This window comes from Quercus suber, unplaced genomic scaffold, assembly GCF_002906115.3.
Source record: "Quercus suber isolate HL8 unplaced genomic scaffold, Cork oak 2.0 scaffold_363, whole genome shotgun sequence".
Taxonomy (NCBI): Eukaryota; Viridiplantae; Streptophyta; class Magnoliopsida; order Fagales; family Fagaceae; genus Quercus; species Quercus suber.
This window is the reverse complement of record NW_027069815.1, coordinates 58,686-71,416: the sequence shown is the minus strand read 5'-3', so window position 1 is coordinate 71,416 and position 12,731 is coordinate 58,686. Positions and strand designations below refer to the sequence as shown.

General features: G+C 34.5%; 2 protein-coding genes across 6 annotated transcripts; one reads left to right on the top strand and one right to left on the bottom strand.

Annotated features, from left to right (window-relative positions):
- Window positions 1-2,585: 2,585 nt before the first annotated feature.
- On the top strand, window positions 2,586-9,656 carry LOC112026633 (cadmium-induced protein AS8). Of its 5 annotated transcripts, none has more exons than XR_010623768.1 (5): window positions 2,586-2,698; window positions 3,314-3,560; window positions 3,813-4,085; window positions 4,730-4,790; window positions 9,405-9,656. XR_010623768.1 is itself a non-coding variant. In XM_024059325.2 (4 exons), exons 2-4 carry the CDS (start codon window positions 3,320-3,322, stop codon window positions 7,401-7,403), a joined length of 552 nt encoding a protein of 183 aa, XP_023915093.2. In that variant the 5' UTR covers window positions 2,586-2,698; window positions 3,314-3,319; the 3' UTR covers window positions 7,404-7,706. The 5 variants fall into 5 exon arrangements, 2 of the variants coding, with proteins under 2 accessions (XP_023915093.2, XP_065616432.1); XR_002884390.2 differs by lacking the exon at window positions 9,405-9,656 and adding an exon at window positions 7,366-7,706; XR_002884391.2 differs by lacking the exon at window positions 9,405-9,656 and adding an exon at window positions 7,132-7,286.
- A 2,081-nt stretch (window positions 9,657-11,737) lies between these two features.
- LOC112026761 (NDR1/HIN1-like protein 2) lies at window positions 11,738-12,451 on the bottom strand. The gene has a single exon (XM_024059439.1). The coding sequence runs from the start codon at window positions 12,449-12,451 to the stop codon at window positions 11,738-11,740; it is 714 nt and encodes a 237-aa protein (XP_023915207.1).
- Between the last annotated feature and the right edge of the window lie 280 nt (window positions 12,452-12,731).

Here is a 12,731-nt window from a genome sequence, read left to right as displayed (position 1 = left end):
CCACCTCAACAGTAGCCCAAACCTACTACTCAAAATATGAAATATAAAAAGAATGGGTGAGCTTGATAGTTCAGCAAAGAACAAAGTTTCGGGTGTGAATTTTGAAAATCTAACTGTTGATTTCATGTTTCTTATGTTCTTAGCATGCATATCAAATTCTGTTCAAATCCGATGTTATATGCTATTTGATCAATTAACTTATTTTTTATACACAATTTTAGAATACAAAAACTTAAAATTTTAACATTTGTTTGATGACATAGCAATTAATTTTTGATTTTCTTGAAATTTTACAAGCACGAATGATATAATAAGAACTTGCAATCCAATAGTTAGATTTTCAAAATTCACATTTAATATAAAAATATATGATAAGTTTGAAGAATTTCTCTCCAAATTAGTTTGGAGAGAAACTTTTTTTTTTTTTCTTCAGCAAATAACCAAAATTCCAACTAGCTAAATCATTTATTACATCTTTATAGATCTCCATGTAGGACTGATTTGCATGCAAAGAGCTTGATCCACATCCTAATGTAGAATAATGAATTATAAAATTTATTTACATAGAAAATGATGAGAAGGTGGAAAAGTGAGAGAATATAAAAGATTTTAATTTCTCTTATTTTTGTTTGGTTGGGAGTGGAAAAGTGGAGAAATGGAAAAGGTGAGTTTATGTAAATTTACTCATATACCCTTATTAAAAAATGATGTCCAATTAAAAAAAAATGACAAATAAAAAAAACGAAAAAAAAAATGTAATCACCCAAATTTATTAAAAAATAAAAATCACATCTAAAAAAAAATCATGTCTACACAAAAAAATAAAAACAAAAAACAAAAAACCAAAAAAAGCACAAAAGAAAGCAAAAGAAAAAAAGAAAGAGAGGAAGAGCAACATTGGACAAAGCCTGCCCCAAGAAAAAAAAAATGTCTAAGAAAAAAAAAGAAAAAGAAAATAAAAATAAAAGAAAGAAGAAGCCAACATCCAGGCCCCCAAAAAAAAAAAAAAAAAGAGCAACGTATTGAACTAATAAGCTTATGTGCAAGAAAACACATGGACCCTACCATCATTTTCTTATTTCTTTCTCTCTCTCAACCAAACACTCTCCAAAAAGTTTTCTCTCCTTGTTTTTTTCCATCCTCCCTAAAATCCATTTTACCAAACACATCTTAAAAGATTATAAAACCCTTACTTAGTAAACAAGCCATGCATACTGTTTGTTTGCCCATAAGTAAACATAGTACCTACTAAAGCCAATGCATATAATTATGAAAAGCCAAGATATACACTCTACCCACAACAAAAATAAACAAGATAGACATTGATCTAAAAAGGAAAACACATACTCACCGTCTCTTTTCAATATCAATCTATGCATGCTTATAATAAGGTTTCACTCGAAAGCTATGCCTTAGTGTTTTAGATCATGTAAACTCTTGAATGGTATGATATAATTATTGGTTATCACAGTCTAGAAAACTAGTATTACTAGGCAGATTAGTTGCCTAACACCATCCTAATCCTATAACCTAGCCTTCAAACTTAAATCAAGGATTGGTAGATTAGGCTTTTATTTTGTAATCTTCTCCTTTTAGATTGTACCTAAGAATCAAAATTTTGTTTTTTTGTTTTAGATTGTATCTAGGACCAATGGTTATTATCAATGAGATGTACTTTTTTCAATTTATCAATAAAACAACACTTTTCAATTTGATTTTCTTATTTTTTCCATTAAATAAGTAGTGACTAATTCTTAACGTAGAAGAGATGATAACAATGGTAGTACCCCTAATATCTCTTGAGAGACACCAACACAACTCCACTCACTCACATGGATTAAGTGCCAAAACTCTGATTTGGAAGTTTGGGGGTGGACGGGCGCAATCTCATCATGATTTTTGCGCAAATATAAGAGGCATGAATTTTTGCCAAAAAAAAATAAAAGAGCACGGTGGAAGTTTTTCATGCCCAAAACACTAAGGCATAGCTTTCGAGTGAAAAGTGGTAAGTCTTATTATGCTCGAAAATTCCTGACACTTGGGTCATGATTTTAGCGCAAATTAATTGCGAAAAAAAAAAAGAGAGAACTCGGTGGAAGTCTTTGATACCCAAAACATATGAGGCATAGTCTTCGAGCGAAAAGGACTTAAGGAGTCTATCTCATTTAGTACAAAAAATTCATGATGCTCGGGGTCATGATTTTCACGCAAAATAAGAGGTCGAAATTTTTGCAGAAAAAAGAGTTCAGTTGAAGTCTTTGATGCCTAAAACACTTGAGGGAAAGCTTTTGTGCAAAAAGGAGTCGGTCTTATGACATGTGAAAATTTCACAGCCTCAAGTCATGATTTTTACGCAAAACAAAGAGTGTAATAAAGATTACTATTTCTTTTGTAATCTCGGTTTTGAGCGAGGAAGAGTCGGTCTTATCCGCCGAATCCCATCAAAAAGCTTAAGTAAAGTTGGGCTTGAACTTCTTTTTGTTTGGGTCGAGAGCAATAATACCAGTGCAATGCAATACTAGGTTGGGCTTGTGGTTGTGGGTAGATAAGGCAACAGAAGTCGGCCTTTTGTGGAAAGCCCATATATCACTACCGCTGAAAATTTGGGTCACTGTGTACAATTGTTTACAGCCTCAGCAACAAAATCTGCAGAGCCGGACCAGGAGGAAGACAAAATCTGCAGAACCACAATTTTACGGTAATCTACGACTACGAACTCTAATTTTAACTTATTTCTTTTTTCTGTTTCTGGGTATTATGTGCTTTGTTTGTTTATTCTTTATTCTTAGCTCAGTTTTCATTTTTTTTTTTACTTTACGTTTTGCTAGTACAGTTTAAGTGGAGCAAAAGTAATGGAAAGTTTGTAGCTCATGCATCAAATTGCACTAAATTTTTTGAATGGAAGTGTGAAAAATGGGTTGAAAAATTAGTTGATGGGTGTCATTGTTGCTTTAATATGCCCACTTATATCAAGAGCTAAGTCAGTAGAGAATTTGTCAATTTTGTTAGTACAATTTGAGCAATGCATATATTTTTTTTTTTGCTTGCTTATCAAAAAGGAAATAAGTGCAATTTCTATAAATTGCAATTGATTTTTATTTCATTTTGCTTTACAAAATGAAAGTTAAGCCACCCTTTTAGACACTTTTTTCATTTGATTCTAGGACCTTAAAAATAACCACATGATTACTTCATATGACTGCGTAATAGATGTGGGATTGATGTAACACTGATTTTTATATTATCGAATACACGGTTATGGTTCTTTGAAAAATTCTTTTGAACCACATCCCCTTGTCATCTTCCATCTCAGGTCCCAATGATTATTAAAGGGGTATTCAGGAGATATGAAAGATGGAACCCTGTGCATCCAACATCTGGAACCTTTTGGGGCATGGGAATAGGCATTGGTTGTGGTGTTGGATGGGGCCCTGGTTTTGGCCCTGAGGCAGTCGGTTATGTTGGCGCAGGCTGTGGTGTTGGATTTAGCGTTGGTATAACTCTGGTTGGTTTTGGCATTGGCATACCTGCAAATTACCTCTATGAAGTTCCTTACAATGGTATGGTATTCATTTTGTAATTTAACCATTTCTTATGCTACATTTTCTATCAGTTGCTTTGCATATAAGGATGATTCACGCGGTTCTTATGCATTTTGGGAAACATAAACACTTCATGTTTAATCTGCCTGGATTCTTTCAGTTGTGAATGTGTACCTTGTTGATGTTAATGTTTGCATGTGTCTGTCTGAGTGAAGGATTGTAGTATTGATTCTTGAGTGCAAAAGCTTGATCAATACATTCTTTTCTTAGCTGTTATGGCTACAGGAAGTGGTGCAGTGGAATTAGCCCGTTCTAGTGGTCTTGTCACGAAAGATATTGTAGGGGATGGCTGGAATAACATTGCACCTCGCATCTCTGGTCTGCAAACAGAAGCATATAGAAGATTCTCTAGCTTTAAGCAAAAATGTTGCTCGGACAAAGAGTTTGATTTATTTGACAGGAAGAGCAAGCTGCAAGTCTTTACTAGGTCTATTTCAGAAAGTTTAGGAACATTTGGGGGTCGCTTCTTCCACCCTCGCAAAGGTTAGCTAACAAATGCAATTGAGTTTGTTGTAATTTTGAAAATATTAATATTTTCTTCTGAATATAACATTGGTGCTACTTAGTGGTTTAGGTTGATTTATCGTACGATTCTTATATATATTTTTTTCTTTCCTTTTTTTGGTTGGGGAGGGTTGGGGGTGTCTTGGAACTGTCTTACGCTCTTTTTAGAGTTTTTCAACTATTAATTCCTCCTTGTTTTGTAGATATTGTTACAGTGCTATCGATGTGAATGTTTCTTTTGTTTATACGCTTGCTTGTAGTTTTTGGCAATATTGACTTCCATAATTTTTACCTTGATAGTTTTGAAGAAGCTAAGATGAAAAGAAAATGAAATTCTATGGTTGTCATTTTTTACTCCCTTCAGGATCTTCCTTAAGTTGGTTTGAAACTAGGCCTCTTTTAGTTGATATCTTTGAGAAAAAAATTTAAAAAATAAAGTGATTTGATGAGTTAAGAACAGTGTGGTTGTTTGTTAAAATGTTCTTATATTTTGGTCCCACCAATTAGTTTACCGAAGACATTTTTAGCTAATGGTTTTGAGTATTGAGTACAACTATACCTGGCAAATGCATTAGAAAAGTAGGAAACTTCTTACTTACTTAGCCAAAATAATCTTCTTTTAGATTTGAAGTGATTCAAGGAGCGCAAAGACATTTGGGGGTCGCTTCTTCCACCCTCGCAAAGGTTAGCTAACAAATGCAAATTGAGTTTGTTGTAATTTTGAAAGTATTAATATTTTCTTCTGAATATAGCATTGGTGCTACTAAGTGGTTTAGGTTGATTTATCATACGATTCTTATATTTTTTTTTTTCTTTCTTTTTTTTGGTTGGGAAGGGGTGGGGGTGTCTTGGAACTGTCTTACACTCGTTTCAGAGTTTTTCAACTATTAATTCCTCCTTGTTTTGTAGATATTGTTACAGTGCTATTGATGTGAATGTTTCTTGTGTTTATACGCTTGCTTGTAGTTTTTGGCAATATTGACTTCCATAATTTTTACCATGATAGTTTTGAAGAAGCTAAGATGAAAAGAAAATGAAATTCTATGGTTATCATTTTTTACTCCCTTCAGGATCTTCCTTAAGTTGGTTTGAAACTAGGCCTCTTTTAGTTGATATCTTTGAGAAAAAAATTTTAAAAATAAAGTGACTTGATGAGTTAAGAACAGTGTGGTTGTTTGTTAAAAGGTTCTTATAATTTGGTCCCACCAATTAGTTTACCGAAGACATTTTTAGCTAATGGTTTTGAGTATTGAGTACAACTATACCTGGAAAATGCATTAGAAAAGTAGGAAACTTCTTACTTAGCCAAAATAATCTACTTTTAGATTTGAAGTGATTCAAGCGCAAAGACAATTTTATTTTAATTTGGTTTATATAATTTTAGAGTCAAATATATTTTTCTCTTGGTTTGTTCACTGTTATTCTAGGTCTTCTTATCTAATTAAGTTTTTAGCATTTTATATAATTTCTTAAGAGTTTTGGGACTATGCTTGGTTGTTGTATTTAATTTCCTAGAGTTAATCAAATTTGGTGTCTCAGACCCTCCAAACGTCTAAGAATTGAAAAGACTACCAAAAAAAGGAAAAAAAAGGATCATTATAGTCATTACTATGACCCACCCATCAGTCCACTTAAACTTTTAGAAGATGTGCTGGATAGATATCTTTTGAAATTGTTAAGAAAGGGCTCGTTTGGATTGAGGGGGGAGGGAGAGGGAGTGGCGGGGGAGTAGAGTAGAGTTGGCTGAAAATAGGCTAATTTTGGGCCAACTCTACTTTACTCTACTCCTCCTCTCTCCCCCTCAACCCAAATAGACCAAAAGTCTTTATTTAATGTTTGATTGGGGAATGCATGTGCTCAAGACTTAAAAAGGAAATCTGATGGTATTGGTAAGAATGGATGCTGGCGTGGATTGGATTAGAGCTGAAAACTGATTTGGGCACGAGTTAAGAAAGTTTTTATTTAATGTTTGATTGGGGAATGCACGTGCTCAAGACTTAAAAAGGAAATGTGATGGTATTGGTAAGAACAGATGCTGGTGTGGAATGGATTAGAGCTGAAAACCAATTTGGGCATGAGTTAAGAAAGTCTCATCTCTCCTATCAAACATGTGAGGAAAAGAAAGACTCTCAGAGGTTTNAGGATCTTCCTTAAGTTGGTTTGAAACTAGGCCTCTTTTAGTTGATATCTTTGAGAAAAAAATTTTAAAAATAAAGTGACTTGATGAGTTAAGAACAGTGTGGTTGTTTGTTAAAAGGTTCTTATAATTTGGTCCCACCAATTAGTTTACCGAAGACATTTTTAGCTAATGGTTTTGAGTATTGAGTACAACTATACCTGGAAAATGCATTAGAAAAGTAGGAAACTTCTTACTTAGCCAAAATAATCTACTTTTAGATTTGAAGTGATTCGAGCGCAAAGACAATTTTATTTTAATTTGGTTTATATAATTTTAGAGTCAAATATATTTTTCTCTTGGTTTGTTCACGGTTATTCTAGGTCTTCTTATCTAATTAAGTTTTTAGCATTTTATATAATTTCTTAAGAGTTTTGGGACTATGCTTGGTTGTTGTATTTAATTTCCTAGAGTTAAGGTTGTTTTCATTAGTAAATAATTGGCTTTGACCCAAGTTAGTTAGGATTAGAGTTTAGTCCTAGTAGTCTATATAAGCATGCTATTGTAATTGTATGGAGACTGTATGATGAATCAAACTTCAGTTGAAAATTTTCCAACAGCTTACTTATAAAAAAAAAAAAAATTTCCAACAGCTTAGTGCTGATTCCAGTTGACCCTAGGTGTTCATTCTTAGGTTTTCTATGTTGCCTGCTTGGTACCGATTCCAAGCAGACCTAGCTGCTGATATATGGGTTTATCTTATTTCCACCCTTTATGCAAACACTGCTTTGTTGTACAGTGATCACGCTGAACATGACATGAATAGGTGGCAGTCATGGTGGTGATGATGGTAATTATGGTGATAATGAATTGATGTATTTTCTTTTTTATTGGATTTGGATCCGTCAGTACTGAGGGGGCTCGAACCCGCAGCTTATGCCTGGATAGGGCGGTGCTCTGACCAATTGAACTTCAAAATTCTTGGAGGCAGTGGTTTGTGATTTTGATAATAAGAATGAGTTACAGTTGGTGACATTTTGAAAGAAGTTATGGGTTGATTTTGATGACTTTTTCTTTTTATCAGATTGTATTCATAGTGATTTATTATTCCTATGATGTGATTGGGGTTGGAACTGATTGTAGGTGGTTGTCATTACCATAATGGTGGTGGTGATGGTTAATGAATTATGATAGAGGTGACGACAGTGTGGTGGTGTCAAAGGGACGTTTGACAAATCAGTTGTTATCGCCCCAAATCTAATGCCTACTATCAATTCTTTCACTATATGTTGGATTCTATGAACCAAGTGAAAGTGAAAGTGATATGACAAAGATCCATACATCGATTACAGCCACCAGTTGTGGATTGGATTCCTTTGTATTTATTTATTTGTGTGACTCATATTCTTAGTTGTATTTGTATTTTAAACATATCACATAGGTAAATTCTCAATCAGTAAACTAGCATAGCAAAATTCAGATCAGACTTAATTCATTCACCCAACAATTCACAATTCACATTTTGAATGTCACAATATAAGATTATTACAATTTAAATTTAACCAATCTGCCCATAAACAAGATCTCCTCTCTCTCTCCAAGGTAACCGTGTAGATTATCAACAAAATGCTTTATCTGATGCCTGGAACTGACCCCCAACGGCTCTATTAAACCCAGTTAGAATCTTCAGGGTGTGAGCTGCATTCTTCGCTGCAAGTTATAAACCAGAATTAAAAAGACATGGTCAAGACTTGCTCCATTAAACCCGGACCTTCTATGCCTACCATGTTCTTGGGAAAACCTTTGATTCATGTTCTCCATTTCTATGGATAACTTTATGCATTGATTTTGATGATTATCTCCTCAACCAATTTCCTCTGCTAAAAGGTGTGTCAGTGGTTGGGAGGGAGAGGGAGTGGCGGGGGAGTAGAGTAGAGTTGGCTGAAAATAGGCTAATTTTGGGCCAACTCTACTTTACTCTACTCCTCCTCTCTCCCCCTCAACCCAAATAGACCAAAAGTCTTTATTTAATGTTTGATTGGGGAATGCATGTGCTCAAGACTTAAAAAGGAAATCTGATGGTATTGGTAAGAATGGATGCTGGCGTGGATTGGATTAGAGCTGAAAACTGATTTGGGCACGAGTTAAGAAAGTTTTTATTTAATGTTTGATTGGGGAATGCACGTGCTCAAGACTTAAAAAGGAAATGTGATGGTATTGGTAAGAACAGATGCTGGTGTGGAATGGATTAGAGCTGAAAACCAATTTGGGCATGAGTTAAGAAAGTCTCATCTCTCCTATCAAACATGTGAGGAAAAGAAAGACTCTCAGAGGTTTTGAGGTGATGGTTGTGATGATGATGAGATGTCATTTAGGATGGTTTGGGTAGTGGGATTTATTCTAAGTTTGTGCTTGGATGAGCTCATTTTCATCATCTTATTTAGTTGTACCTTGAAAATTAATAAATTACAGTTGTACCTTGAGAAAGTTGATGCTTTAAAAAGCTATACATGCCCTTTGTAGGAGAAATTAAGCTGAGGCAAATGGATACTTAAGCACGGTGGTTTCACCCTGGGTTGAGGAGGCTGTCTCATCTACAGTTTGGAGGTTAACTAAGGCTACTTTGTTTGAGTTATAAAAAAGTCATGTCAGAATCACATAATGACACGTGGTTATTTTAGAGGATGCCACCCACAGTTTGGAGGAAATTTCTCAAACCTAGTTTGGTGGAAAATTTTGTTTGTTTTGAAAACCAATGCAGGATTAAGAGGGTTGGATAATGAACATAAATTACTGTGATAAAATGAGTTCAAATGCTTGTGTCCTATTTTTTAAAAAAAAATTTAAACGAGAGCCAAGAAGCACCATTAATATACAAAATGCTGTAGAAGTAATATGAATTCAATACACAAGATAGTAACAATAGGCGATAGACCTTACTACTTTTATATATGTGAGAGAGAGGCTTACCTGTAACCACATACTTAAAAAACAAACTGATCAACTGCTTATTATCAATTGGCAGGCACACATCAAGAATAGTAACAGAGTAATCATGACTAGTGGTCCAGATAATACAACTTCCAAATCTGCTTATGCCCTCTAGAGTGATAGAAATTTTAAGGCAAATAAGATTTATTAGATTCTCCTAAGCGTACATGTGTTAACTAGCCAAGTTACAGGGTTTTTGACAGGAAGTGGCTGATTGTGAAGAGCAAGCTTGGTAGTTGATTGTCAAGGATACCATTGCTGTGCATTCTTCACACGAAGTCTGTACAGGAATTGTTATAGAAAAGGAGGAATGAAGGCCCTTTATATAGTCTAAGTGGACAATTCAGCAGAATGTCTCATAATTGTGATATTAGTATGTTGGATGACCCTGTAACTATAATAAAATGTGAGTAAAAATCTCACTCAGGTTCATTATTCTGTGATGTTCAAGGCCTCACGTTCATTGGTTCAATTTTTAGTTGCATTATCTAAAACTCCCTACCCATCCTTTCTTTCCCCTCCCTGTTTTATATTGCAGCTTCCACAACAGGAAAACATTAGTTTCTAGGTGGCAATACTGGGGATAACTCAGGTGGTGTTGAGACGAGACTTCCAAGGAATTCAACAACCAGCCACAAATATGACATGCGGCCTTAAATTTAGGGAAGCTCTGTATGTTAGGACTAATGGACTGTGATGAGTAAGTCATGATGCGGAAATATAGCCAATTCCAATGGCTTTGTAGATGTCCCAGCTTTCTACTCGGTACTTAACGTGGTAGTCTCCCCCTCTTACATGCATTATGAATCCCATCATGAATTATATTAGTAGAACCTATCATTTACGTTAAAGGAGGTAGCACCATTGTACTTTGGGAGTACTTAAGCATCAACAAGAGCAGTTGCATCCTACCCAATGGCTCTTTAATCCTTGTCCATGTCACATTTTAATTAGCAAAACATCATTGTGAAATTCATATTCGAGGAGGGGGAATTACTCACAAACTTTCATATTCGAGGAGGAGGAATTACTCAAACTTTGGTGTGGAGTCTCAAACAGGATCTTAGAGATTTAGACTTGCATTTTCTAAACAAAACTTTTCACACAGTTTAATCGTTCATTGAATAGACATGTACCCCCAAGCGGCCAACCCCGCCCCCCTGAATTGGCTAGCTGAGGGCAATTGTTATAAAGATAATGTACCTTTTTGTTTATTTGATTTCATATTTTATAGTAGAAATTGCTCTTGTAGTTGTGTTGGTTAAATTTTTTGGATCATTTATGGCTAGGAAGACTTTATTGGTTCTATTAGATTTTCTTATTTAAGTTGGTAGATAATTTGGATATATTGCAAATGAATTTTTAAAAAATCTTTACCACGCAGATCATAATAGATGAATTTCATTTTATGAAATATTGTTATCAAGTATATTTTTTATTTAATATTAAATGAAACAACAATTATATACTTATTGGAGTTTAAAAGATAATAAGTTTTCTTCACTCTTGGATGGACCCAGATATAAAAGCATGGATAAAAAACGTTTTCTCTAACTATGCATGTTCACTCTATATATGAAAAAATTACTTTCAAGATATATTTTCACTTTATGGGACGTAAACATTCTAAGAAAGAATACTGTATTAAAAAGATACAACATTTTTTTTAGTTCCTTTTATTGCACCAGAGGATCACTAGAAAAACTCCCCCACTTAAGCTGAATCGTAAAAACTATTACGGGTTTTTAAGAAAGTTCTCACAAACAAATAATATGATTGAAGAAAATTAAGAAGTAAAATGGACACAACCACATACAAACGATAGAAATCTAAGGATTTATGTGGTTTGCCATGGATCTATGTCCATAGGTGACAATGAAAAGAAAATTTCACTAAGAATTTAGGGAGATTACGAAAATAGTACAAAAACACTACTAAAACCTTAGCCGCAAATACACCAAAATAATTCTCTCTTAAAAATATAAAGTTTAGGGTTGTCACTAATTATCACAAGAGCTAGCTAAATATTTATATAAGGGTAAATACTAGTACATAGCGGTTGTTGCAAACAATCGTACACACATATTTTTTGCATTAAAATTGTAATTTCAAGTCACGATTTCAATTCAAAAAACAACCAGTGTAAAATAAATATTACTCTTTGTATTACACCTTGGTTGGGTGAAGTGCCGCACAAGTAATGGTTAGTTTGGATTAAAAGAGAGTAGAGTACTAGAGTAAGCCGGAAATCTTATGTTGAGTTGAATACGATCAATGCAATCTCAAACTACAAACTCAATCCGTTCTTATTTATGTCTATAGTAAAATGTTTTTCTAAAATAAAATAGAGAATAATATTTCCCTTCATAATTTCCTTATTGTGTAAGACTTAATACTCAAAAAAAATGGAAAAAAAAAATCCCACACATAGAAAATTAAGATATTTTCAAATTTTTGTTTCTCCATGATTTTTCGTGAAAAAAAAAAAAAAAAAAAAAAAAAAAAATGTAATATAAGATTACCATCAACGTAAATAGCATTGCCTAGGCAGAAAACCTAGTAAGTTTCCATCACCAGTGGTGGCATTGAAGGCAACTTTGAGATGCACACAAGAGTATAAAACAGCTCCATTTTCTCTCCACGACGACAACGCCCACCTTGAACCATGGCATGCAACCGAAGCTCTTATGTTGAGATGGAAACTCACATTCCCATCCTTAAAATCCCTCCTTATCTCTTCAAGTATCGACTCTCCCCAGTACCATTGCTCTCCCTCCTCAAACTTTGCTTCCACCAATTTCTCTTTCTCCATCCCCAAATGGATGGCCTTATTAACAGTTGTGGTCGCAAGAGTATATGGCTTTTTGTAGAATATGATGACCTCAATCCCTCCTAACACAATGGTCCAAATCTGGTTTGGGTTCTTGAAGGTGAAACCCACATCATATTTGGCTGTTAACGTAGAGTTGGAGGAGACGAAGAAGGTGGGTATGGATAGAGAGTTAAGCCAAAGCGTAGGGCTTTGTGGTCTCAGCACGAACCACATAATGGTGAGGATCAAGCAGCCAAAACTGGTTAATACACCCAATACGGCAGCTAAAATGAAACCAACTCTATATATCCTTCCAGCTGGAGCTTCGTTTGGTCGCGTTTCATGGAGGTGAGGGTCATCATCATCAATGTTGTAAGGGTGAACTTTTGCTATTTCTGTAACTTTTCTGGGACCCAAAGCTGCCATTTTTTTTAAAACACTCAGAGAGAAGCAAAAGATAGAGAGATTTTGCAAAATATGTTCTTGTCCATTGGTATTCCATGAATATCTCTGAACATTTAACAAAAGGCTGTTCATGCAATGCAACTGTTACGTGTGTGTGTGTGTGTACATATATATATATATATATATTTGTTAGAGATTAAAAATTTTTGTTAGCAAATGTTTTGAATTATATCAAAATGATTAGGGTCAAACAAGATTCACGTACGTCCGTTTGCCTTGTGGGGGCATTTCTTGTTCTAGA

Excerpts from the sequence above, each read along its gene's own strand:
- LOC112026633 (XM_024059325.2), top strand. The coding sequence starts at position 3,320 with ATGATTATTAAAGGGGTATTCAGGAGATATGAAAGATGGAACCCTGTG. Across the intron at positions 3,561-3,812 it reads CTATGAAGTTCCTTACAATG|CTGTTATGGCTACAGGAAGT; the intron begins GTATGGTATTCA and ends TTCTTTTCTTAG. Across the intron at positions 4,086-7,365 it reads CTTCTTCCACCCTCGCAAAG|GTGGTTGTCATTACCATAAT; the intron begins GTTAGCTAACAA and ends AACTGATTGTAG.
- LOC112026761 (XM_024059439.1), bottom strand. The coding sequence starts at position 12,451 with ATGGCAGCTTTGGGTCCCAGAAAAGTTACAGAAATAGCAAAAGTTCAC.